General features: G+C 52.7%; 1 protein-coding gene across 3 annotated transcripts in view; it reads right to left on the reverse strand.

Moving 5' to 3' along the window:
* Window positions 1-22,912, reverse strand: part of PAMR1 (peptidase domain containing associated with muscle regeneration 1) — a 63,827-nt gene that overhangs the window by 25,213 nt on the left and 15,702 nt on the right. For all 3 annotated transcript variants that reach the window (XM_064152330.1, XM_064152325.1, XM_064152319.1), the window contains exons 4-6: window positions 15,864-15,978; window positions 9,827-10,044; window positions 4,299-4,406 (exon numbers count right to left, since the gene is read on the reverse strand). In XM_064152330.1, coding sequence (XP_064008400.1) covers window positions 4,299-4,406; window positions 9,827-10,044; window positions 15,864-15,978 — 441 coding nt within the window. The remainder of the gene's footprint in view (window positions 1-4,298; window positions 4,407-9,826; window positions 10,045-15,863; window positions 15,979-22,912) is intronic.

Here is a 22,912-nt window from a genome sequence, read left to right on the forward strand (position 1 = left end):
TGTGTCCTCTTGTTCTGGTGCTGGCCACCTGAGAGAAGAGAGCAACCTCCTCCTGGCCACAACCTTCCCTCAGGTAGTTGTAGACAGCAATAAGGTCACCCCTGAGCCTCCTCTTCTCCCACCAGGGGAGGTTAAGGCTGGACATCAGGAGGTGCTTGAATCCCCATCCCTGGAGGTGTTTTAGTGAGGTGTAGATGTGGTGCTGAGGGACTTGAGTTAGCACTAGCACTTGCTAGTGTTGTGCTAAGGTAGGTCTCATGATCTTAAAGGTCTTTCCCAGCCTAAATGATGCTATGATTCTATGACTGTAAGCACAACCAAGGGCTCACAGGCAGGTACATGCAGGTACACTGCAGATTCAGTTTCAGACAAGAAAGAAGCCCAAGAATTGAAGTCAGGAATTAGCTACCTACTGCAGCACCATCACAAAGCATGAGTATTTCTAAGAAGGGATTCAGTGCTGATCATTAGAATCTGTCTTCACTGGGTTCCTGTGCAGGCACTGGAAGGGTGTGCATTTGATGGGTGAGCTGTCCAGTGGGTAAGGAACTGGTTGGATGATGGCATCCAAAGGGCAGTAGTCAACAGCTCACTGTCCAGGTGGAGATGGGTGACATGTGGTGACCCTCAGGGTCTGTGCTGGGACCAGTGCTGTTCAGTATCTTCATCACTGGCACAGACAAGGAGACTGAGGCACCCTCAGCAAGTCTGCAGGTGACACCAAGCTGAGTGGTGTGGATGGTAAGTCCAAAGGATGGGCTGGGTGCATCCAGAGAGACCTGGGCAGCCTGGAGAGGTGGATGAGGAGACCCTCAGGAGGTTCAACAAGGCCAAGTGCAAGGTCCTGTCCCTTGTTTGGGACAATCCTAGAGATCAATCCAGGCTGGGGGTGATGAGATTGAGAGCAGCCCTGCAGAAAAGGACTTGGGGTGCTGGTGGGTGAGAAGAGAGAGGACAGAGGGGACCCTGCCTCTCTGCTCTGCTCTACTGAGACCTCACCTGCAGGGCTGTGTCCTGCTGTGGAGCCCTCAAGAGAGGAAGGACATGGACCTGATGGAGAGGCTCCAGAGGAGGCCACAAAGATGATCAGGAGGTTGGAGCAGCTCTGCTAGGAGGACAGGCTGAGGGAGATGGGGGTGTTCAGAAGAGAAGGCTCCAGGCAGACCTAAGAGCAGCCTGCTAGGACCTGAAGAGGCTACAAGCAGGCTGCAGAGGGACTGTTTGCAAAGGCCTGCAGGGACAGGACGAGGGCAATGTTTTGAAATGAGAGCAGAGCAGATTGAGACTGGATGTGAGGAACAAGTTCTGCATCAGCAGGGTGCTGGAACACTGCAATAAGGTGCCCAGGAGGGAGTTGATGCCCCATGCCTAGAGGTGTTCAAGGTGAGGCTGTCCAAGGCTGTGAGCAAGCTGCTGTAGTGGAGGATGTCCCTGCTGAGTGCAGGGGGTTGGACTGGATGCCCTTTGGAGGTGTTCCTTCCAGCTGAAACCATTCTGTCAGTTTATGGTTAGCCCCTCTGTTTGCAAACCAAAAGGCCATTTCCAGGCTGCCATCCCAGAAGACAAAACAGACTGCTTTTTAGAACCAACCCATGCCTTTAAGTGTTTTATTAGTGTTGCAGATTGTAACTGACAGAGCAAGGAGGGCTAAATCTTACAGCACCAGGAAAGTAGCTTGACCAGTGCTGCTCATCCTGGAAAATACATGGAATTCAGTGTAATAGCAGAAAAAATAGGTTCCTTGTGGTTTATCTCACTAAGGTGCTTTCCATAATTCCAGCAGTGATTCCCACGTCTTTAATCTGGGTAAGAGACAAAAAGATAGAGCTGCACTGGGGTGGTGAGGGACTTGGAACATCTCTGAGGCTGTCATGAAATGCCCACTGCTGAAGTTCTATCATTTGGCCTCAATTCACTCCACAATGACAGAATCCCACAGTCTCCCTTTGGTCCTTGGATTTCTTTAACCCTCTCTTTATCTTCCTGGGGACCTCCTGCTGCAGCACCTCAAGCCTTCTACATGCACTTGTCATTAAGAGGCTCCATTTGTCCTCTTTCTTACAGCTATTTTTCACCCCCTGATTTTCATGGGGTGACACCTGACTTGCTCCAAGAAAACCAGGGAGAGAATCAGGCTCAAAATGCCCACAGCTGTAGTCAGTCCTCCCTAAGTGACAATTTAATGATTATTTTCTGCAGAACGAAATGGATTCCCCTTGGCTCCTCCTCACAGGACAGCACTGGTGCTGCAGACAGAGAGCCTGAGCATGCCACATGCTCCCTGTAGCATTTAACCTGTAGTGCTGCTCAGGAAATGACACCACCAACTGTTAAAGAGTTACAGCCACAGTGATTTTTTTTTTTCCCAGTTCCTCCTTTCTCTCTTAACAAATAATTCTGGCATTTTCCACCTCTTTCTCCCCATACACTGGAAAATGCTTTGGATATGCTTTGGCAAAACTGAAGGAAACATCTTAGAGGAAAAGCTTCTTTGAAGACAGAAGGAACAGAGATTGGCCATGACATTTTCCCACACACAGACCAGCCAACCTTTCCCTGTGCTACGGAAGGCAGCAATGTAGGTGCTGGGACAAGTGTTTTCTAAGGTAAGTAAAAGGCAAGCACATAGCCACAAGCACCAGGAAGCATTTTATCCAGCTGAAGTGGATAAAATCAAACTACAGGATGCCTGTCAAGTTACAAAATCTCACTGTGTAGCTTTTGAAGTGTCTATTCCCTTTTATCCTGCTGCATGGTTTACACTAGGAGCCTTGTCCTAGTCTTTTGTGCCAGTCTCCTCTGTTGGTTGCTCTGTTGCACACATGAAGGTTCTACACTGGAACCACAAAGGCAAGCTAGGAAAAGAATGTGAGCTTCATTTCTTGCCTGGACTGTAATGCAGAGCCTGCCAAAGCTAGGGCTGAGGCTTGCTGGAAATGTAATTCACTTGAAATTAAAGGCTGGGTTGGAAGCAGACAGGCATCTTCCCTCTTTTATTTCTTTAACTCTCTCCTCATCTGTGCTATTTTGAAGCGAGCTAGGATGCTACAAACTAGCACACCATCTCACTGAGCAATTGCAGAGAGCTCAGGAGTTCCCAGTGCCTAAATGACTGCCAGGAAAAAGGGGGTTAGCAGAAGAGCCAGCCACAGCAGTCCTGGGGGCAGGACCCCTCAGTGTTCAGCAGCCCTTGCCCTGTAGAAACCATACCAGGAATCTGTGCAGTCTGGCAGAAGCAAACCTTTCTCAGGCTTACAGAGTCTGTCAAACTACCTTTGCTCTGCTAGCAGAAAAGCAAATCTTAGGAGCTGCTTCTGGATCTGCAGATATCACAAGGCCTTTTATCTGACAGTGATCCATGCAAGGAGGTCCTGTTGCTGTGGTTCAACTCACTCCTGACTTGGGCACGGGTGGGAAAAGCACTGTGAAGCAGTGAGCTGGTGTAGGTTGAGACTGGCTGCTCCTGACACAGAACTGAAAACTCTGGAAGCTGGCAAGGCATCGTGTGCCCTAGGGCCAGAGTGATGCCACAGCAGGGCACAGCAAGGCATGCTTCTATCTTAGGCCATATATGATCCCAAGTGGACTTGACTAGCATCACTGAAATCCTTCAGGGGCAGCTGGAGCCCCAGCTCAGTGCCTTTAAACGCCGCACAAAGCTGCTTTCAGCTAGCAGAGCTGACACAGCCTTTATCGTAGCATACAGTGCTCTTATTCCTCCTTGCTCTCTCAAGCCCTGTTAGATAAAGACATCTGCTCAAGCATGAAGAACTAAATCACTGGAACAGACAACTGATCTGAACTCATTTGAACCCAGCTACTTTACAATTCACTCAGCAGGACAAAACCAGCTGTGGGAGTAGAGTGGGGCATGCACACAATCTGTTCTTTTACATCTGCTTTGATCCTAGGACTCTGTCAGCCATGGTACCAGAACTCTACCTCTCAGGTGGCTGTGAAGCTCCCTAGGCCTGCCTCTGTCCAGAGCTCAGCTGGAAGTGTGCTGAGCCAGAGTGGAGCACAGCAGGCAGGCCTGCCTCTGCCCCTGCCTCTGTCTCTGCCCCTGCCTCTGTCTCTGCCTGATGAGGCCAGTCCACCACCAGATTTCTGGTATGTGCCAGCTCTGGTCTAACTCTTACACATCAATACAAGACTCCTGAGTGGAACTATGAAGTGGAAATGTTCATGTCACTGCTGCGTGTGCTCTCTGGCACCATTCCTGTCCTAAGCTGGACAGCAGTGCCCCTGCTGCCGGCGGCTGGGCAGTGAGAGCCCCTGTGCACAGAGCCTGTACTCACAGTTCTCACAGCGGCTCCCGGTGTAGCCAGCCAGACAGGCACAGCTGTAGGCACCACTTCTGTCCAGCACACACGTTCCATCGTGGAGACACGGAGAGGAAGAACAAGCTAGAAAAGAAAAGCAAGGAGAGAGCCAATGGCATCCTGGCCTGCATCAGGAGCAGTGTGGCCAGTAGGACAAGGGAGGTTATTCTGCCCCTGTGCTCAGCACTGCTCAGACCACACCTTGAGTACTGTCTCCAGTTCCAGACTCCTCAATTCAAGAGAGACGTGAAGGTGCTGGAAGGTGCCCAAAGAAGGGCAACAGACCTGATGGAAGGCCTGGAGCACAAATACTATGAGGAAAGGCTGAGGGAGCTGGGGGTGTGCAGCCTGAAGAAGAGGAGGCTCAGGGCAGAGCTTATTGCTGTCTACAACTACCTGAAGGGAGGCTGTAGCCAGGTGGGGTTGGGCTCTTCTGCCAGGCAAGCAGCAACAGAACAAAGGGACACAGTCTCAAGCTGTGCCAGGGGAGGTCTAGGCTGGATGTTAGGAGGAAGTTGTTGTCAGAGAGAGTGACTGGCATTGGAATGGGCTGCCCAGGGAGGTGGTGGAGACACCATCCCTGGAGGTGTTCAAGCAAAGCCTGGCTGAGGCACTTAGTGCCATGGTCTGGTTGACAGGACAGGGCTGGGTGCTAGGTTAGACTGGATGATCTTGGAGGTCTCTTCCCACCTGGTTGATTCTATGATTCTATGATTCTAAGGTTCAAGAGGCGCTGGTAGACTGAGGCCTGTCTGGCTTTCCTCACAATGGCTGTGTCTCAGCACACATTCTGGATAAAGTTAAGATGTCTGGTGAAGAGAAGGCTGAGAGGGGACCTCAGCAATGCCTACAAATCTCTGCAGGGTGGCTGTCAGGAGAACGGAGCCAGGCTCTTGTCAGTGGTACTCAGTGACAGGACAGGGGGCAATGAATATCAACTCAATCACAGGAAGTTCTGTCTCAACACGAGGGAAAGCTTCTTTACTGTGAGGGTGCTGGAGCTCTGGAGCAGGCTGCTCAGATTGGTTGTGGAGTCTCCTTCTCTGGAGAGACTCAAAACCTGCCTGGATGTGTTCCTGTGTGATTTGCCCTGGGTGTTCCTGCAGGGGGGTTGGACTCAATGACCTCTGGAAGTCGCTTCCAACCCCTATGAGGCTTTATTTCTAGGACACAGTAAAGGGCCTAATGTGTATCCAAAAGCCTTCTGCTCTTCTTTCATAGTGAAGAGTGGATAACTACAAGGCTGGGTAGTTCTTTTCCTCACATTCCTCACTCACTCTTAACACTTCCTTTAATTGCAGTCAAGTGGTAAGAAAGGTTTGTGGAAGAATAATAATTCACAGCAAGCTCCAACAGTGTTCAGAGCTTCATCTACATTAAAGAATCACAGAATCACAGACTTTGAGTGTTGCTTTGTCCCTGAGAACTTCTTTGGTGTTGAGTTAAAGAAGCTCTGACTGGCCATGCCTGCCAAGGAGGCCCTTGCACACCACAAGTCAAGCAGTGATGTAGATCAACCTGTCCAAATGAGGACAAGTGACTATTAGAATGTGCAGTGGTGCCATTTAACACCAGCAAATCCCACCCTGCAGTAAGTCAGGCAACTTTTGTCTGCCTGCTCTGTGGTGAGATGAGCAGCTAGAGCAGCACTGACCCTTAGAAAGACAGATAAAGAAAGCAGTTCCACTTAGATTATTTTCCAAACTGAGTGTGAGTTTTAGTAGTCAGAAAGTAGAGTTGAAATCTCTAGATTTAGAGCCAGTATTTAAGCATCTCCAGCACCTGAGTGTCTCAGGATCTAGTGCCCTGCTTCAAGTCTATCTTAAGAGAGCAAGCACACCAGTTCAGCTTCAGCTCAGGCTGGCTACAAAACATACTCTTTGCCATCTTAAAGAACCATCCAGACTTGCTTGGTAACTTCTGGATTAAATTTTGAAATGAGCGTTGCTAGCAGGGTCTGCATTCCAATTCCTTTACAGAACAGTTTTGTCTTTCCACACTAAACACCAATTACTTCCAGACGAATCTTTGCAGCAGCCATCGAGTGTTGCAGGCATAGCGAACCTGCCCTGGGGCACCTGTGCTGAGGTTGTCTTTTGTTATATTGAAAGCACTCCCTCTGCTGCAGTCTGGAATGACCCAGAGCAGAATCATCAGTCTTCCCTGAAAAGATTTTGCTTCATCTTCCATCCAGATGGCAAGAGACAAAAAGTATATAGCTGCCACATGGATTTCTCTGGAGATTTCACGTGGGGATGTAAGAGAAACTCATACATGGCAGGGTTCTGCACTTTGGCCACAACAACCCCAAGCAGCGCTATAGGCTGGGGACTGAGTGGCTGGAGAGCAGCCAGGAGGAAAGGGACCTTGGGGTACTGATAGATAGTAAGCTGAACAGGAGCCAGCAGTGTGCCCAGGTGGCCAAGAGAGCCAATGGCATCCTGGCCTGCATCAGGAACAGTGTGGCCAGCAGGACAAGGGAGGTTATTCTTCCCCTGTACTCAGCACTGGTCAGGCCACACCTTGAGTACTGTGTCCAGTTCTGGGCCCCTCAATTCAAGAAAGATGTTGAGGTGCTGGAACATGTCCAGAGAAGGACAACAAAGCTGGTGAGGGGCCTGGAGCACAAATCCTATGAGGAGAGGTTGAGGGAGCTGGGCTTGTTTAGCCTGGAGAAGAGGAGGCTTAGGGGTGAGCTTATTACTGTCTACAACTACCTGAAGGGGCATTGTAGCCAGGTGGGGGGTGGCCTCTTCTCCCAGGCAACCAGCAATAGAACAAGGGGACACAGTCTCAAGTTGTGCCAGGGTAGGTATAGGCTGGATGTTAGGAAGAAGTTCTTCCCAGAGAGAGTGATTGGCATTGGAATGGGCTGCCCAGGGAGGTGGTGGAGGCACCGTCCCTGGGGGTCTTCAAGAAAAGACTGGATGAGGCACTTAGTGCCATGGTCTGGTTGATTGGTTAGGGCTGGGTGCTAGGTTGGACTGGATGATCTTGGAGGTCTCTTCCAACCTGGTTGATTCTATGGTTCTATGATTCTATGGCTGGGCAACCAATAACTTCCAGGTCTCATTCAGGACTAAGGACAGGAAATTCATTTGTTACAGGGAATAAAGATGTGGCAATGGTACTGTATCAAACTGACATAAGAAGAAGCAGACAACCCTATTTAGGCTGACATCTTGTACTTGATGGTTTGAAGCCAGGGCACCTTCAGCTTTGTCTCCTGATTCTGCAACAGTGAGCACGTCCAAGCGAAGGAGGGTGAGTGCCAGACACTGTCCCTGAAAATGGCTGATGCTCAGGAGCACTAAATCCTCCTCTTTTGATTTCCAGTCAAACAACACAGGACAGCACTGCCAAAGGCTGTGTCAAAGATCACTAGCTTGGGGGTACACAAAGCAAAGTGCTTCTGAAATTGGTAACAGGCTTTTATCTGACTAAATCCAGTAGACATCTGATCCCTGAGAGACTCTCCCCATCTGGCCCCCCATCTGAAGTCTGCTAGGGGGAATTTAGTCACTCCTGCCAATTACTGGGTGCCATTTGACCCTGGGAATGGGATGGGAACTAGAGCTGCTTCCAGAGCAGGCAGTGCAGCGAGTAGTGTGGCACTGTCCTCTGCTAGCTCCAGGTGCAGTGACCTCCCCTAAGGGGCTATCAGCTTTGCAGCTTATTCCGTGGCAACAGAACCTCCCAGGCAGCCAAAGCGATGACCTCTGTGCGGGCAGGACCCCTGCTTCAGTGAGCTGAGAATCAACAGCCAGCATGGAGCTCGGAGGAAGGGAGACAAAAAGGGAAGGGACTCAGGTCTGACAGCACAAGATGCTTCTTCAGCCTTCTTCATTACACCACTGTGGTGCTGGGGGACATCAGATCACCTCCGTGACCTGGTCTACATCCTGTAAGCAGCACCTGCTGCTGCTGTCATCTGCAGCACAGGGAACTGCTCTACCAAGCTCTCTGCAGTCTGTTCCAGGGATCTCAGCCTTTCCACAGTGCTGTGCACAGAGGGAAATTTGAGGAGCAGTGTCTCAGTTTGCAGTGTGCTGCCAGAGCTTTCGGTGCTGTGTTGCCTCTGCTTCTCATTCTGTCCTGCTCCATGCACGCTGTATTCTTCCCCTAAGCTGTCCTGCTGGCCAGGGTAATGCTCCGCATACAAAGACGCTGGGAGCATTTTAAAAGCTTTTCACACTGGGCCAGAACAGCCTCATAATGAAGTGCACAGTAAGAGCTCCTCACACACTCTAAGAAGCCCTCTGCAACGTGCTGTGTGTGGATTACCACACTTGCAGCCACCCAGCCTCGGAATAATTAGGGCTAAAAATGGGGCGGAAATAAAGCGCGGCGCAGCGCTTGCATACCAAGTGCTCTCTGCCGGGCCGGGGAAGCAGCTCCCACCGCATGGACAGCCTCAGCTCCCGCAGTGTAGGCAGCCCTCACCCGCCGCAGCCGCTGCTGCTCTGTCGCCTCTCCTGCTGCCAGCCCAAGCGAGCTGTTCACAGCTAACTGCTCCTGACGTGCAACAGGTAGTAAGGGTTACGCCCGGAGGCACTGCACTGTACTCACCTGGCAGGATGCTGCTGACAGCCCTGAGCTAACAGCTGATCCACTTTGCGGAAGGGTTACAGAAACTACCTGAACTTCCCAAGCCAGATACACCCTGGATGATGTCAAGAGATGTGGCTCAGCAAGGTGTAGAGGAAGCAGGTGAAGGCAAATTAGAGATCCTGCAGGGTTTGCCTAGAGCAAAGCTGCAGACTCTGCTCAGCCTGCTGTGCCTGAACTGTGACAGATCTGACCAACATTCCCTACGCAAGGGAACAAGGATGCACCAGGAGAAGGGGCAAAATGAGGTGCCAGCTACACTTCCAGTGTTACTCTGCAGCCAGAAAGAAATGATGGGAAGCAGGGTGGGGGACTCAAGCACCGAGTACTACCAAAGCCACAAGAATTCTGGAGCCCTGCTTCTGTCATTCATAACACTGAGCTCGTCACAGAAGGAGAAATGCCTCTTTTTTTTTCTTCTTCTTCAGTTGAAGAAAATAGTCTGCTCTTCGTACAGACTCTGGGCTCTGTGCCCTGATTGTATGATACACGAGCCCACACAAGAGTCACATCAGGGCGTTTTCACTCAGCTGATGGTGAAGCTTTGCTCAGGGAGAGTGACCCTGCTCCTGCAGGCAGCCTGGAGCAACCCTGCGATTGCAGACAAACACACGCCCCTTCCTCTGCTTCCTTCCGTGCTCTCAGTCCTCCCATTCAAACAGAAAGCTCATAGAGCAGCAGCCTTTCAGTGCTGCCTGACGTGCCTGTTCCTCACTCAGGCAGAAGGAATTCAGCCCTCAGGTTCAAAAGCCACCCGATGGCTTTTCAGACTCCCCTGTGCTGCCCTGGTGTAAGCTGCTGCTGCCAGCACAGCATGAAAGTTTTTAATGAAGCAAACCAGGGAGAGAGATTAGTGACACTGATCTCATGAGAACCCCCCCTGGGGCTCGTTTTACCTGTGATTTCTTCAAAGACAGCATGGAATCCATCAAAGTTCTTGGATCCATCGGACTGGAAGAGGATGTGGAGCGAAGAGCCGGTGCTTCGGATGGCAGCTGGCCTCTCATTCCCACAGAACTTCTTAATGACTCTGCTGTCCAGGTCGTCCCCATCACGTACCTCCACGAAGTCGTACTGGCACATGTAGTCGAACTCCAGGCTCAGCATGGAGAACCTAGGGGAAGAGAGACAGGCAGGCAGGCTCGACGCTCCCCTCTCTGCACCCTGACTGGGGTTTATTTAGTTACATTAGTGCCTCCCCTCCACCCCCAAGCCGGGAATCAACAGGTCCCTAATCACACCAACTCCTCCTCATTTCATCTCTTATTTTGCAGCATGATGCCCAGAAGCCAGCTCAGCTCTACACAGCTGCTCCAGAAGAACATGTAAGTGGCAGAGCAGTGAAGGCTAGACTGAAGTCATACATCCTGTTCACATGCATTGCATACACTGCTACAAGTTTCACCGAGGGTCAGACGCTGCCTGTTGTGGCTGTCTGGTAAAAGTTGTTCTACTTCCCCTGAATAAAGCTCTGAGTACTGCAAGAAATGGCATCCAAGGCTCAGAAGGCTCAGAAGCTGTTTACATTGGGATGGTCAGAAGTGGCCAATGAGGGGTACGAGTGAAGCTCAGGGATGTAACAGCAGTAGAACCAGGCAGAGAAAGAGATGAGGAAACACTGCAGCACGTTGTACTAGAAAGCAAAACTGGATAAAGCCTCAGTGCCCGAGGTCAGAATGAAGGGATGAAAGCTAGAGCAGAAGAGAATAATTCCAAGCCTCTCCCGACTGTGATCCAGGCAGCGTGCAAGGCTTGTGCCCATCAGCAGCGATGTTGTGTGCTGCCCTTTGAATGTGCGGCATACCGCAGGAACGGGAGACAGGAACACCACCTGCCTCTGGAGAGAGAGCCATGGCCAGGGCTGCTGGGCCCATGGCAGACACAGGTGAGGAGGTGTGGGCCTAGGAGAGGCCACTGCTCAGCAGAATGCTTCACAAACAGAGCTAGCTCTGTGCTCAGCCTGCCCCAGAGCTCCCAGCACTGCCAACAGCCACCTTTGGGATCAGGATGAGTCTCCTATGCTGCCTGTTGCAGCGGGGGCTCAGGGACTTGCAAAGACTGCATTTTTACACCAGAGAGGTGAGACAAGCTTTGGATCCACTGCTGGATCTCACAGTCTGAAGTAGCAAAGGAGTAGTGGAGCCCATTGCCTGCTCTTTCCTTCCTTGGACTCAGGTCTCCATGCTAGGGAAGCCCCATGTTACATGAAATGACCTTTCCTTGATGGCTCCAGAGCTGACTTAAGAGGCCTCTTGACTCAGTCACCCTTGTTCAGATCATACAGTTGAGTTTAGAGCATCAGGAGCACATAGAGAAATGAATGAGCAGTCACAGGCAGCTGCATCAATGCAGCAGGGCCTCTCATTCTCTAACTCATCTGCTGGAATGTGGAATAAGAACAAAATGACATCTGCTTTAAATGTGCATTGCAGACAGATTAATTCAACTTAGCTGTGGATAAAATGCATGAGCTGACTTCTGCTTCTGTCAGGCTTACCAGAGACATCCTCACAGGCATCAGGTTATACACTACATCTTCAAAACACTCTTTCACTAGCAGAACATATCACAGGGGCCTACCCTGATGGAACTTACAGAGCAATACAAATTAAGCCATTCATCCTTAACACACTTAGGAGGCTACAGTTCATCTTCACTCAACCCCAAAACCATTGCCCAGTTCTCTGCACCTTTCTAATGGGAATGAGGTTCTGTGCAAGGACAGAAGAGAAGAAGTGAGAATTCTGCTGCTTGGATCTGGTGTGACAGGAAATGCTGTCAGGTCCAGCCCTTGGGTCACAACAACCCCATCAGTGCTCCAGGCTAGGGGCAGAGCAGCTGGAAACTGCTTGGTGGAAAAGGATCTGGAGGGGTTTGTTGACAGCATCTGAATGTGAGCGCCAGCATGTGCCCGGGTGGCCATGAAGGCCACCAGCATCCTGGCCTGGGGCAGCAATGGTGTGGCCAAGGAGCACCAGGACAGGGATTGTTCCCCTGTACTAGGCACTGGTAAGGCCACAGGTTGTGTACTGGGTGCAGTTTTGGGGCCCTCACTCCAAGAAGGATATTGAGGGGCTGGAGCAGGTCCAGAGAAGGGCAACAAAACTGGTGAAGGGTCTAGAGAACAGGGCTGGGGAGGAGCAGCTGAAGGACCTGGGGTTGGTCAGCCTGGAGAAAAGGGGAGACTTCATTGCTCTCCACAACTCCCTGGAAAGAGGCTGGAGTGAGGAGGGGGTTATTCTCTTCTCCTTAGTATCAAGTCATAGGAGGAGAGGAAATGGTCCTAAGTTGCACCAGGGGAGGTTTAGGTTGGCGATTAGAAGAAACTTTTTCACTGCTAGAGTGGCCAGAGATTGGAACAGGCTGCCCAGAGAGGTAGTGGAGACTCCATCCCTGGAGATGATCAAGAACCATGTGGCCATGGTGCTGCTGCATCAATGGCTGGACTGAATAGTCTTAGAGGGCTTCTCCAGCCCAAACAACTCCACATTCTGTAAGAGGTTCTGGGATGCTGACTCAGTGGTGGCAGCAGTGTTGTTTATAGATTGAAAGGTGAGCATGTTTTTGAACCAAGAGGCTATCAAGCAGTACAGCCAGGGAAGACACAGAAGGAAAAGAGCCATACACACCGTGTTGGTTTTAATTGTTTGCCCTCTCTGCTTCAAAGGGGTTTGCAAACAGAGTGGAAGACATGAAAGGCCAAGGAGGTCTTGTCCTGCATTTTGGTTAGCTTAGCAGAGAAGCGGTCAGCCTGCACTGATGACATGGGATTCACTAACATCAGAGCTGGCACTTCAGGAAACCTGCCTAACTTTTCAACATCTATGCTGCTGTTACTACGGCCCAGGAGACAGGACCCTCTCCAGAGTACCAGGGCTGCTGCTGTCTAAATCCCAGGTATAGACAGAGCAATGACCTCGGTTGCCCCCTGGCTGTGAAGCCACTTGAGAAGTAGCATAGTGCCAACTGCATGAGGTTCGACAAGTCACACTGCAAGGTCCTGCAGCTGGGTTGGGCCGAGCTCAGGCGCAAATCCAAGCTGAGTGCAGTGGGTTGAGTGCAGCTCTGGAGAAAGAGACTTGGAGGTGTTGGTTGCTGCAGTGCCCTCGTGCAGCGCAGAAGGCAGCTGTGTGCTGGGCTGCAGCCAGAGGAGTGTGGGCAGCAGGGCAAGAGAGGGGGTTCTGCACTTCTACTCTGATCTACTGAGACCTCACCCCCAGTCCTGCCTCCAGGTCTGGTGTCCTCATCATAAGAAGGACACATTGCTGCTGGAAAGAGTCCAGAGGAGGCCACAAAGATTATCCAAAGGGTGGAGCAGCTCTGCTATGAGGACAGGCTGAGGGAGCTGGGAGTGTGCAGCCTGGAGAAGAGAAAGCTCCAGGGGGACCTTAGAGCTGCCTGCCAATAGCTGAATGGATCCTGCAGGAAGGCTGCAGAGGGACTTTTCCTGAGGGTATCTAGAGACAGGACAAAGGAGAGTGGTTTGAAGCTGAGGCAGAGCAGGGCTAGATGGGAATTGAGGAAGAACTTCAGTAGGAGGGTGGTGAGATTCTGGAACAGGCTTTCCAGGGAGTCTGTGGCTGCCTCCTGCCTGGGGGTATTCAAGGCCAGGCTGGATGAGGCCTTCAGCAGCTAAGTCTAGTTGAGAGGTGCCCCTGCCCACAGCAGGATGGCTGGAGGAGATGAGCTCTGAGCCATTCTGTGATCCTATGAAAACTGTAACTGTCTCAGTTCTCTTGGATATTATGAAACTAAGTGTGGCAATTCAGTGCTACAGGTCATCACATACAACATGGAATGCTATGTGCTGTCTTGATTTCTTCAGTTTCCACAGCGTGGAGACATTCTCCAACCCCTCTGAGGAAAGCTTCCAGCCAAAGGAAAATACTTACAACTGCATCTCTGCCGAGGCATTGAAGAAAAGGACTGAAAGCTGCTGTGCTGTGACCCTGCCATGGCTGGGGCTGAGGACGCCTGTACATCACAGCCTGACAGAGAGAGCACAACCCACCAGCAGCAGCTGAGCACCAGCCATCAGGACACCTCTGCCGAGCCAGCCCTGGGGGACTGTGTGGCAAGCAGGAAGATTCATCTGTGCTCCTAAGACCTCTCCTGCCCTGTCTCAGCAGGAGAGACAAATCACTCTGCTCCCCATCTGTGCCACAAAGCCCCCAGCCTGCCTTTGCAAGTCTTCAAAGTGGCAGCAGGCAGGAGCTGTGCAGAGAGAGAATGGAAACAGGAGCTGCTTTGTGAGCAGTTGTGCTGACTCGGCACCACGCTGGCTGTGTGTTCCAGCCCTGAGCAGCCAGCATCCAGGAGATCTCCACCTTTCTCAGCATGGATGGCAGACCCAGCAGGATAACTCTGGCACCCTGAGCTGTACCTGGCCTTCTGTGTAGCAGGGGCCTGAAGGAGAAGTTTGAGATGCCACAAACCAGTTTTCCACAGCACCTAACTGCTGGGATACCTCAATGGCCACCTTTGAGATAGCCTACCTTAAAAAGCTCAGCTGGTTCAGAACACACTCCAGGATTACCTTTTGTGAGGTAGACAGAGGTCCTCATGTTCTGTGTTCACCCTGTAGGCTATCTCCTGTGTCTCCTGAGCTGCAGGGTGGCAGGGGGCAGAACACCCTCTCTTGCCCTGCTGCCCACACTCCTCTGGCTGCAGCCCAGCACACAGCTGCCTTCTGGGCTGCACAAGGGCGCTGCTGACTCCTCAGGAGCTGCTCAGCAACCAACACCTCCAAGTGTCTTTCTTCAGAGCTGCTCTCACCCCACTCTGCACCCAGCCTGGATTTTTGCCTGGGCTTGGCTCAATCCAGCTGAAGAACTTTGCATTGTGACTTGTCAAACCTCTTGCGGTTGGCACTGGCTCACTTCTCAAGCCTGTCAAGATCCTTCTGGATGGATCCCTGCCCTCAAGTGAGTCCAGCTCACCACACAGTCCTTGCTGAAAACAGCCTTTCCTCATTCCTTGGACCTTGTGCTTGGTGCCACCTGGCTGCTAACCTGCTGCCAGCTGGCTGCTCACCCAGAGATGGGTACATCCATCATGATGTACCTGCACAGGATCCCCACATCCAGCCAAATGACAGTTCCCCTCTTCCCATCTCTCCATCCTGGCCAGGTGTGGCTGGATAGTAACATGGCCTGATGGGGTGTCAGCCACTGCTCCCAGTTTGGTACCATCAGCAAACTGGCTGAGAGTCTACTCTGTCCAGCTCACTGCTGAAGATACTGAACGACATTGGAATGTAATTCCTGCCAAGCCTCCTGCTGCCTGTGGGGTATCCCTGCTCCATGCAGTGGAAAGTGTCAACTGCCCCCAGCTGGGGCTTTTCTTCACTGGACAGGACACCCAGTGGAGAACTGTGAGCCTGAGGCCTAAATCAGCATTGGGGTCTAAGCACCCACAGGTCAGAGGAGCAACGACTTGGCAGGAGAGCTGATCACATCTGGCAGACATAGGAATGGCAAGAGGAACAGCTGGGGCTGGGAAAGGACAGGGCTGGTAAGAGGAGTCAAAGAAAAATCTCAGAGGGAAAGTATAGGCCAAAGGTCCCACAGGCAGCTCTCTCCTGGCATAAGACAGCAGATCAAAATGTTCCTACAGCTCTTCTTCCAAGACTGTCTTCATTCAGTCTGGTAGAGACTGGGTGCTTTGGTGTCCAGGTCTTGAGGAGACCTCTAGAAAGACACATCATGCCCCACATCGGAGTGACTCTCAGTGTCCAGCCATCCTAAAGGGGAACTGCAGGCACTACATTGATAATTTGTGCAGTGGGTGCCCATCACAAGCTAGACCCAGGGGAAAGAGCTGAGGTACCAAACGCAGAGCAGTGGCAGGACTTCCACTGCACCAGGGCTTAGTTATCCACACGCCCCAGTGTTCACCCCAAACCAGTGCTGGCTGAAAGTCAGTATGACCTACCTTAGTTCAATGTTAAATCCAGCTTGAACGTGAATAGTCCACTCACATCGTGCGTTCAGGGGGTACCCCTCCAGCAGAATATGACCTTTAGAAGCCCTAAGAACCTGTCCACACCCTGGGCAGCAGAAGAAGGGGAAAAAAACAAAACCAAAGCATCTGTGTGAGGTACCTTCAAGAGGCATTTGAAGAACATTTGAAGAGCAGAATGAGAAGCCAGGGTGGCTTAGGAAGACACACGCTTCCTTCTAAGGCAGAATACAAGCCAGGGGGACAGCCATACAAGGGCTACAGAGAGTGATGGCTCTCTTGACTGCCTGGTCTAGGAGCATCCCCAGAAAAGATCTGGTTGATTGCTTCTCCCTGGTTTGCAACACATCCCTGAGAAAGCATTTCTTACAGCTTCAGCCCTACTCCAGTTAGCCCACCCAACCGGCTGAGGCTCCAGCACACACCATCTTTGGTGGATCTGATGGTGACCTGTGTCACCCCTGAAGCTCAGGAAGCTGGTGAGGAGTGCCAGAGGCACAGTGAAGGCTTGAATTAGCTCACGTGAGATAAACACTGAGAGGAGGAGCTGTTGTGCCCAACATCATCATTTCAGGGCCTTCACAAGGAGCCTCTTGAAGGAAAAATAGGTGAGGTATTGCTAGAGGAGATGTCTGTTTGTTCTCAGGATTCACCACCTCCACCTTTACACATTAATGCCACCATGCCAGTGGAGACATATTCTCATTCCAGCTCCTCCTCCATCACTGGCTCATCCCCTCTCTCTGATTCCTTCCTCTCTCCTGGCCCACTCTGTGTGTGGGGATCTCAGCTTTTCCCCACACTAGGAAACGTGCTTCAGTGCCCAGCACCACCAAAGGAAGCACTCCAGTTACTGAGAAAGCCATCAGAGACAATGACTTGATCAAACAGCAGCCAAGGTCACACTCAAGGAGGCAGTATGTTTGCATGGCTACCCTGCAGCTGTCCCTAGGCAGCTGTCCAGGCATCGCTGTCCTAGCTCCTCATCTTGGATGCCCAGAGTTCTCTCCCCTGCTGTAACCTCTCCCTCGGCCCAGCTATAAGACATGGCTAACTGTGCTCCCCTCTGCAGGAGAAGGAAAGCTGGGCAGTCATTTTTGTGGAGTTGTCTGTGATCTGTGACACAAGTGCCAGCAAAATGGCAGAGTTAAGCCATGAAACACCAAACAGAGCTAATTTCTCTGTTTCTGCTTTCCAGCCTCCATCCTTCCATGTGGACCCTTGCACAGGTCTCTGCTCCCTGGTAGCCCTCCGCTGCTTTGCTGGGGAATAAGGCTGTATCCATAAGCCAGGAACTGCAACTGAGTCTAGCAGCACCACCCAACAAGAGGGCTGTGCTATGCTCTGCACCACACACAACAAGGGAAAAGACAAATGACCCAAAGGCCTCCACAGCAACTCTCTTTCTTGGTTTTACCTCTTTAGTCCAACAGAAAGCCCCACTCCTGCCATCTGTTTCTGCACTTCTATCCAGTAACAGGGGTTGGAGTAGATGAGCTTTGGAGGTCACTTCCAACCCAACCCATTCTATGATTTCCTACTGAAGTGATGAGCTTTAACACTCGTCTCAGAGCCTTTTTCCTTTGGGAAAAGAGGGTGATAGTGACCTGATCAGGTGAAGCACCAAGCATCTGCAGCTCCCACTACCCTGAGTATCTGTAAATCAGCCCTGCTGCAGCTGGTCTATGGGGGAACGTGCAAACTGCAGGTCAGGTGCTCCTCCTTCCTCTTAAGAAAGCATTACTCCAATGAAATACCCTTTGTTCATTTACCCTCGGTTACCCTTCATTAAGCAGGGCCCAAGGAAACTGAAATCCAGCTCATAAGAGTTCCTCAAAAGTGTTTCATCCTCCTCTGTGGCTTGTTTAGTTCCCTGTGTAAAAGGCAAGGATTGATGGCTGTGCCCGGCGAGCACATTAGGATTCAGCGAGTGCAGCAGGATCTGCTGTGGTGCACATGATAATGCTCCTTCCCACCACCAGAAACAGGACCTTGTGCTGCGCTGGCTGCTGCCTCAAAAACAACCCGAGACAAAGCTGCTAGAAATCTTCAGATGGTTTGACATGGAGCTTGGACCACCTCAAAGAAAGTTTCCCTTTCGTCCCAAAGGGCTTTTGAGTTTCTGATGCCTCTGACAAAGGAAAGCCAAAGAACTGGTGCAGAGATGCTGGTATGCACGGCATACTAAACACGTCTTTCTGTTTGCAGGGGTACAGCCTGAACTCTCTGAACACTGCTGCCAAGGAAGTAGGATTGGCCAGCAAAGCAGGTGGTCCAGAGGCTAAAGAAGGGCCTTTCAATGACCACCTCCAAAGGCAGGTTCTCAGATTTGCTACAGCCCTTCTCCACGTGAAGCACCTCTGCAATCCCATCGCATCTGTGCTCTTGTATCTCCAGCCCTTCTAGGAGAAGTTAGGCTGCCTCCTCAGACCAGAAGTTCACTCATCTGCTGATCAAAAGGAGTCTTTTCCTCTTCTCACTCTGCATCTGCAGGGGACCTGGAACGCTCTCAAAAATCATTTGCATACCAAACACAAATGCTGGCCAATTCTGCCTGGTTTACAAAAAAATAATGCACTTTGGCGGGGTGTCAACATCCTTGTTCCGTTCCTGTTCCTGAAAAAAGGCAGCTTTCAGGGCCACAGTAAGATTTCCTCTAAGGTTTGTTCCTAACAGAAAAGAAAACAATTCAAGGGACCTCTGAGTTGTAGCCCACGGAGACCCGTGGGTCGATAGAGGGAGAGGTCCTGAGGAGACCTTTGGTAAGAACTCATTATCTGCTGTTCAAGTGCTGCAGCACTGATGTGGGGCTCCTACAAAGCCCAAGAGCACTGAACAGAGTAGAATGAGAGCAGAAATGTTACTGGTATTCAGACAGGCTGCTGTGGGAAGGCAGCTGCCATTTGCCATGCCTTGTGGCTGGTTACCTGTTGCTTGTTGGCCACCAGTATTACATGGGGCAGAAATGTTCTCCACGTCTAAAAGTAGAAGCACCACTGTTTATCACAGGAATCATACTCACACAGCAGGGCTGAGGATAGCTCCAGACAACACCAGGTTCTACCTTAATTGATGGAGCACGTGTGCTGCAGTGACAGGACAAACCCGAGGCTGACAAAGGCAGCCGGGGTGCAGGGTACAGAAGAAAGGGTCCTGCAGGGCTACTTTGCTCCTGGGTTTAGATTCTGATGTGTCTTTTAGGCCGTGACAGCCCAGCTGCTGGGGAAAAGTCCCAGCACCCAATGAGCTCTCTTCAGTGTGTTTGCTTCCCAACAACAGTGCTTTGGGCTGCCCCAAACCATTTCTCTTTTACCAAAGGACATGGTGGCCTTGGGCTGCATTCAGACATGCCAACGTGTCTGGCTATGCCAGCAGACACTGCAAACTGGCCAGCCCCACAGGCCAGTCCATGCTGCCCCTTCCTTGCCATGGCCTTCCCTGCACACCAGCACCTTTGCTGTCAGTTCCCAGAAGTCTTTCCCAAGAGCTCACCTGACCCTCACGAGTGTGGGGATCCCCTGACCACCACCCCATGTCTGCAGCAGCACCAGCAGCCCATGGTGCCAGGCAGGGCACACCAGGGCTGCCACACAGGCAGGCTTCACTGCTCTTCTTGGAGAAACCAGGGTCTGCCCCACAGCTGTCCTCCTCACCCCCGCTCATCAGTGCAGCATTAAATGGGCATTATTCTGGCAACAGGCTAAATAATGGAATCACAGGATCAGTGCTTCCAGTTGGAAAAGACCTTTAGGAGCATCGAGTCCAACTATTCTCTAACTCTATCCAGGCTGGTGCTAGCCCTTGGGCCTCAGCACAGTTGTGTCTCTTTGAAACCCCTCCAGGGATGAAGATTCAGGCACCTCCCTGAGCAGCCTGTGCCAGGCTTTGAGAGTTCTTTCAGAGAAGTTTCTTCTGATGTCCAACCTAAACCTTTCCTGATGTAACTTGAGACCTTTCTTCTCATCACTTCTATTAGGGAGATGAAACTCACCTACTGGCTTCAGTTTTGGGCTCCCCAGTTGCAGAGGAACAGGGATCTGCTGCAGAGGGTCCAGCAGAGGGCTACGAGGATGATGAGGGGACTGGAGGGCATGGCTGATGAGGAGAGGCTGAGGGACCTGGGGCTGTTCAGTCTGGAGAAGAGAAGACTGAGAGGGGATTTGATAAATGTTTATAAGTATCTGAAGGCTGCCAGGAGGGAGGGGACAGGCTCTGCTCACTGCTCCCTGGGACAGGACAAGGAGCAATGGGTGTAAATTGCAGCAAAAGAGGTTCTGCCTCAACACAAGAGGGAACTTCTTTACTGTAAGGGTCACAGAGCACTGGCACAGGCTGCCCAGAGAGGTTGTGGAGTCTCCTTCTCTGGAGCCTTTCCAGGTCTGTCTGGATGTGTTCCTCTGTGATCTGTGCAAGATTGTGTGATCCTGCTCTGGCAGGGGGGTTGGACTGGATGATCTCCTTGGGTCCCTTCCAACCCCTGATATCCTGTGGTCCTGTGACCCCCACCTGGCTCCAGCCTCCTTCCAGAAAGCTGTAGAGAGCAATGAGGCCTCCCCTCCAGCCCAGACATCCCCTGGTCCCGCAGCTTCTCCTCACCAGCTCTGTTCTCCTGACCTTTCATCAGTCCTGTTGCCCTTCTGCAGACATGCTCTGGCACCACAGTGTGTTTCTTGTAGTGCGGGCACCAAAACTGAACCCCGCACTCAAGCGCGGCCTCAGCAGCACTGAGCGCAGAGAGCAACGCCTGCGCGGCTCCTGCTGGCCGCACGCTGCTGGCCCGGGCCGGCTGCCCCTGGCCCCGGGCACAAGCCGGCTCCCACTCAGCCGGCCGTGGGTCCAGCTGCTGGCCCTGGCCCCGGGCACAAGCCGGCTCTCACTCAGCCGGCCGTGGGTCCAGCTGCAGCTGCCCTGGCCCCGGGCACAAGCCAGCTCTCACTCAGCCGGCCGTGGGTCCAGCTGCAGCTGCCCTGGCCCCGGGCACAAGCCAGCTCTCACTCAGCCGGCCGTGGGTCCAGGGCGGCGGCAGGCGCAGGCCGGGGCGGCGCTGCGCTTTCTCCTGCGGGGCCCCGGGCGCCATCTGGCGGCTGCGGGAAGCCGAGACAGCGCCGCCGCGGGAGCCGCTCTCCTGCGGGGCCCCGGGCAGCTGCCTGGGGTGATCCGGTAATGAAAGGGTAGAGCCGGAGGGGATCTCATTCACCGCCAGGGCGAGCACAGAGTCTCAGCATGGTACGGGTTGGAAGGGATCATCGAGTCCAACCCCTCGGCTCAGGCAGGGTCACCCAGGACCACAATGTCCAGGCAGGTTTGGAGAGTCTGCAGCCTAGGTCAGGGCTTCAGCAACCTCACACCAGAGTGTTTCTTTTTGCTTTCAAGTGAAACCACCCTCGTTCTGGTTTGTGCCCCTTGCTCCTTGTCCTGTCACAGAACACCACTGAAAGGAGCCCAGCCTCATCCTCTTGCACCCCACCCTTCAGCTTCTGCTGAGCATTGATCAGATCCCCTGTGGGGCTGCTCTCCTCCAGGCTCCACCACTCCAGGGCTCCTCACAGAGATGCTCCAGTCCCCTCGGCATCTTTGCGGACTCTCTCCAGTAGTTTTCTGTCTCTCCTGAACTGGGGAGCCCAGAACTAGATGCAATATTCCAAATGTGGCCGCACCAGGGCAGAACAGAAGGCACGAGAGCTTCCCTCAGCCTGCTGGCCACCCTCTTCTTAAAGCACCCCAGGGTCTCGCTGGCTGCCTTGGCCACAGAGGCACACTGCTGGCTCACCAGGAACGTCTCCCAGCACCCCCGTCCGTCTCCACCGAGCTGCTCTCCAGCAGGTCACGCCTCACCTGCACTGGTGCAGGGGTTGTTCCTCCCCAGGGGCAGAACCCTGCACTTGCCCTTGTCAAGCTTCATGAGGTTCCCTCTGCCCCACTCACCAGCCTGCCCAGGTCTCAGCTGCTCCGGTTACAGGGGAGCCCGCCCGAGCCTGTGTCCCTCTTGCCGGTGCCCGGCGGCAGGCGCAACGCCTCCCGCTGCCCGCGAGAGGGCGACAAAGCCCAGCGCTGCGGGGGCGGCAGCGGGGGCCGCTCGGAGCCGGCCTGGCCCCTGCGCCCGCCTGGTGCCCGTCGCGCTAGGACAGGCTCGGGTCTCGCTGGCAGGCGGAGGGGCAGCGCGGGGGAGAAGTTTCATCTGGGCTGGCCCGGCAAGGGCAGCTGTGTCCGGGGCAGCCACCAAGCTGTGCAGGGGTGAGCAGGTCCCGCGGGCCGGCTGCGCGCCCGTCAGCAAAGAGGCTGCCAGGGGCAGTGCTGGAGGAGGCAGACAGATTGTGCCCCCCAGTTCCTCTGCGCTTTGTGCTCCCGGCATTTATTGGCACCAACCGCCGGTGAGCTGCCCGCGACAGGCTGCAAGGTTCAAATGTGGTCCTGCATGTGGGTAACAAAGAGACAGTCACAGCACGGGTTTGGTCGGAAAAGACCTTTAAGATCATCCAGTTCATCTGTTCTCTAATTCTGCCCAGGGTGGTGCTAAGCCATGGCCTCTTTGAAACCCCTCCAGGGATGGGGATTCAGCCACCTCCATGGGAAGCCTATTCCAGTGACTGGGGACCCTTTCAGGGAAGACAATTCTTCTAATGCCCAACCTAAGCCTCTTCCTTCACTCTTCAAAATGTGAAATAGCCGTGAGTCAGAGCAGAGCAACTCAGGAGCGTACTGGGATCACAACTGCCCAGTCTGCTCCTCTTTAAGAGTGGAAGATGCTATCTGCCGATCCTGGCCAGCACCTCTGGGGAAGAGGACCTGGGAGCGCTGGTGGACAACACCAGCAGTGTGCCCTTGAAGCCAAAAAGACCAACGGTGTCCTGGGATGCTTTAAGAAGAGTGTGGCCAGCAGGTTCTGCTCCCCTTCTGCTCTGCCCTAGGGAGCCCTAATGTGGAGTATTTTGTACAGTCCTGAGCTCTCCTATTCAAAAAGGATAAGGAACTACTGGTGAGAGTCCAGCAGAGAGACAAGATGATGCTGAGGGGCCTGGAAT

Source organism: Pogoniulus pusillus, chromosome 1, assembly GCF_015220805.1.
Source record: "Pogoniulus pusillus isolate bPogPus1 chromosome 1, bPogPus1.pri, whole genome shotgun sequence".
Lineage (NCBI taxonomy): Eukaryota > Metazoa > Chordata > Aves > Piciformes > Lybiidae > Pogoniulus > Pogoniulus pusillus.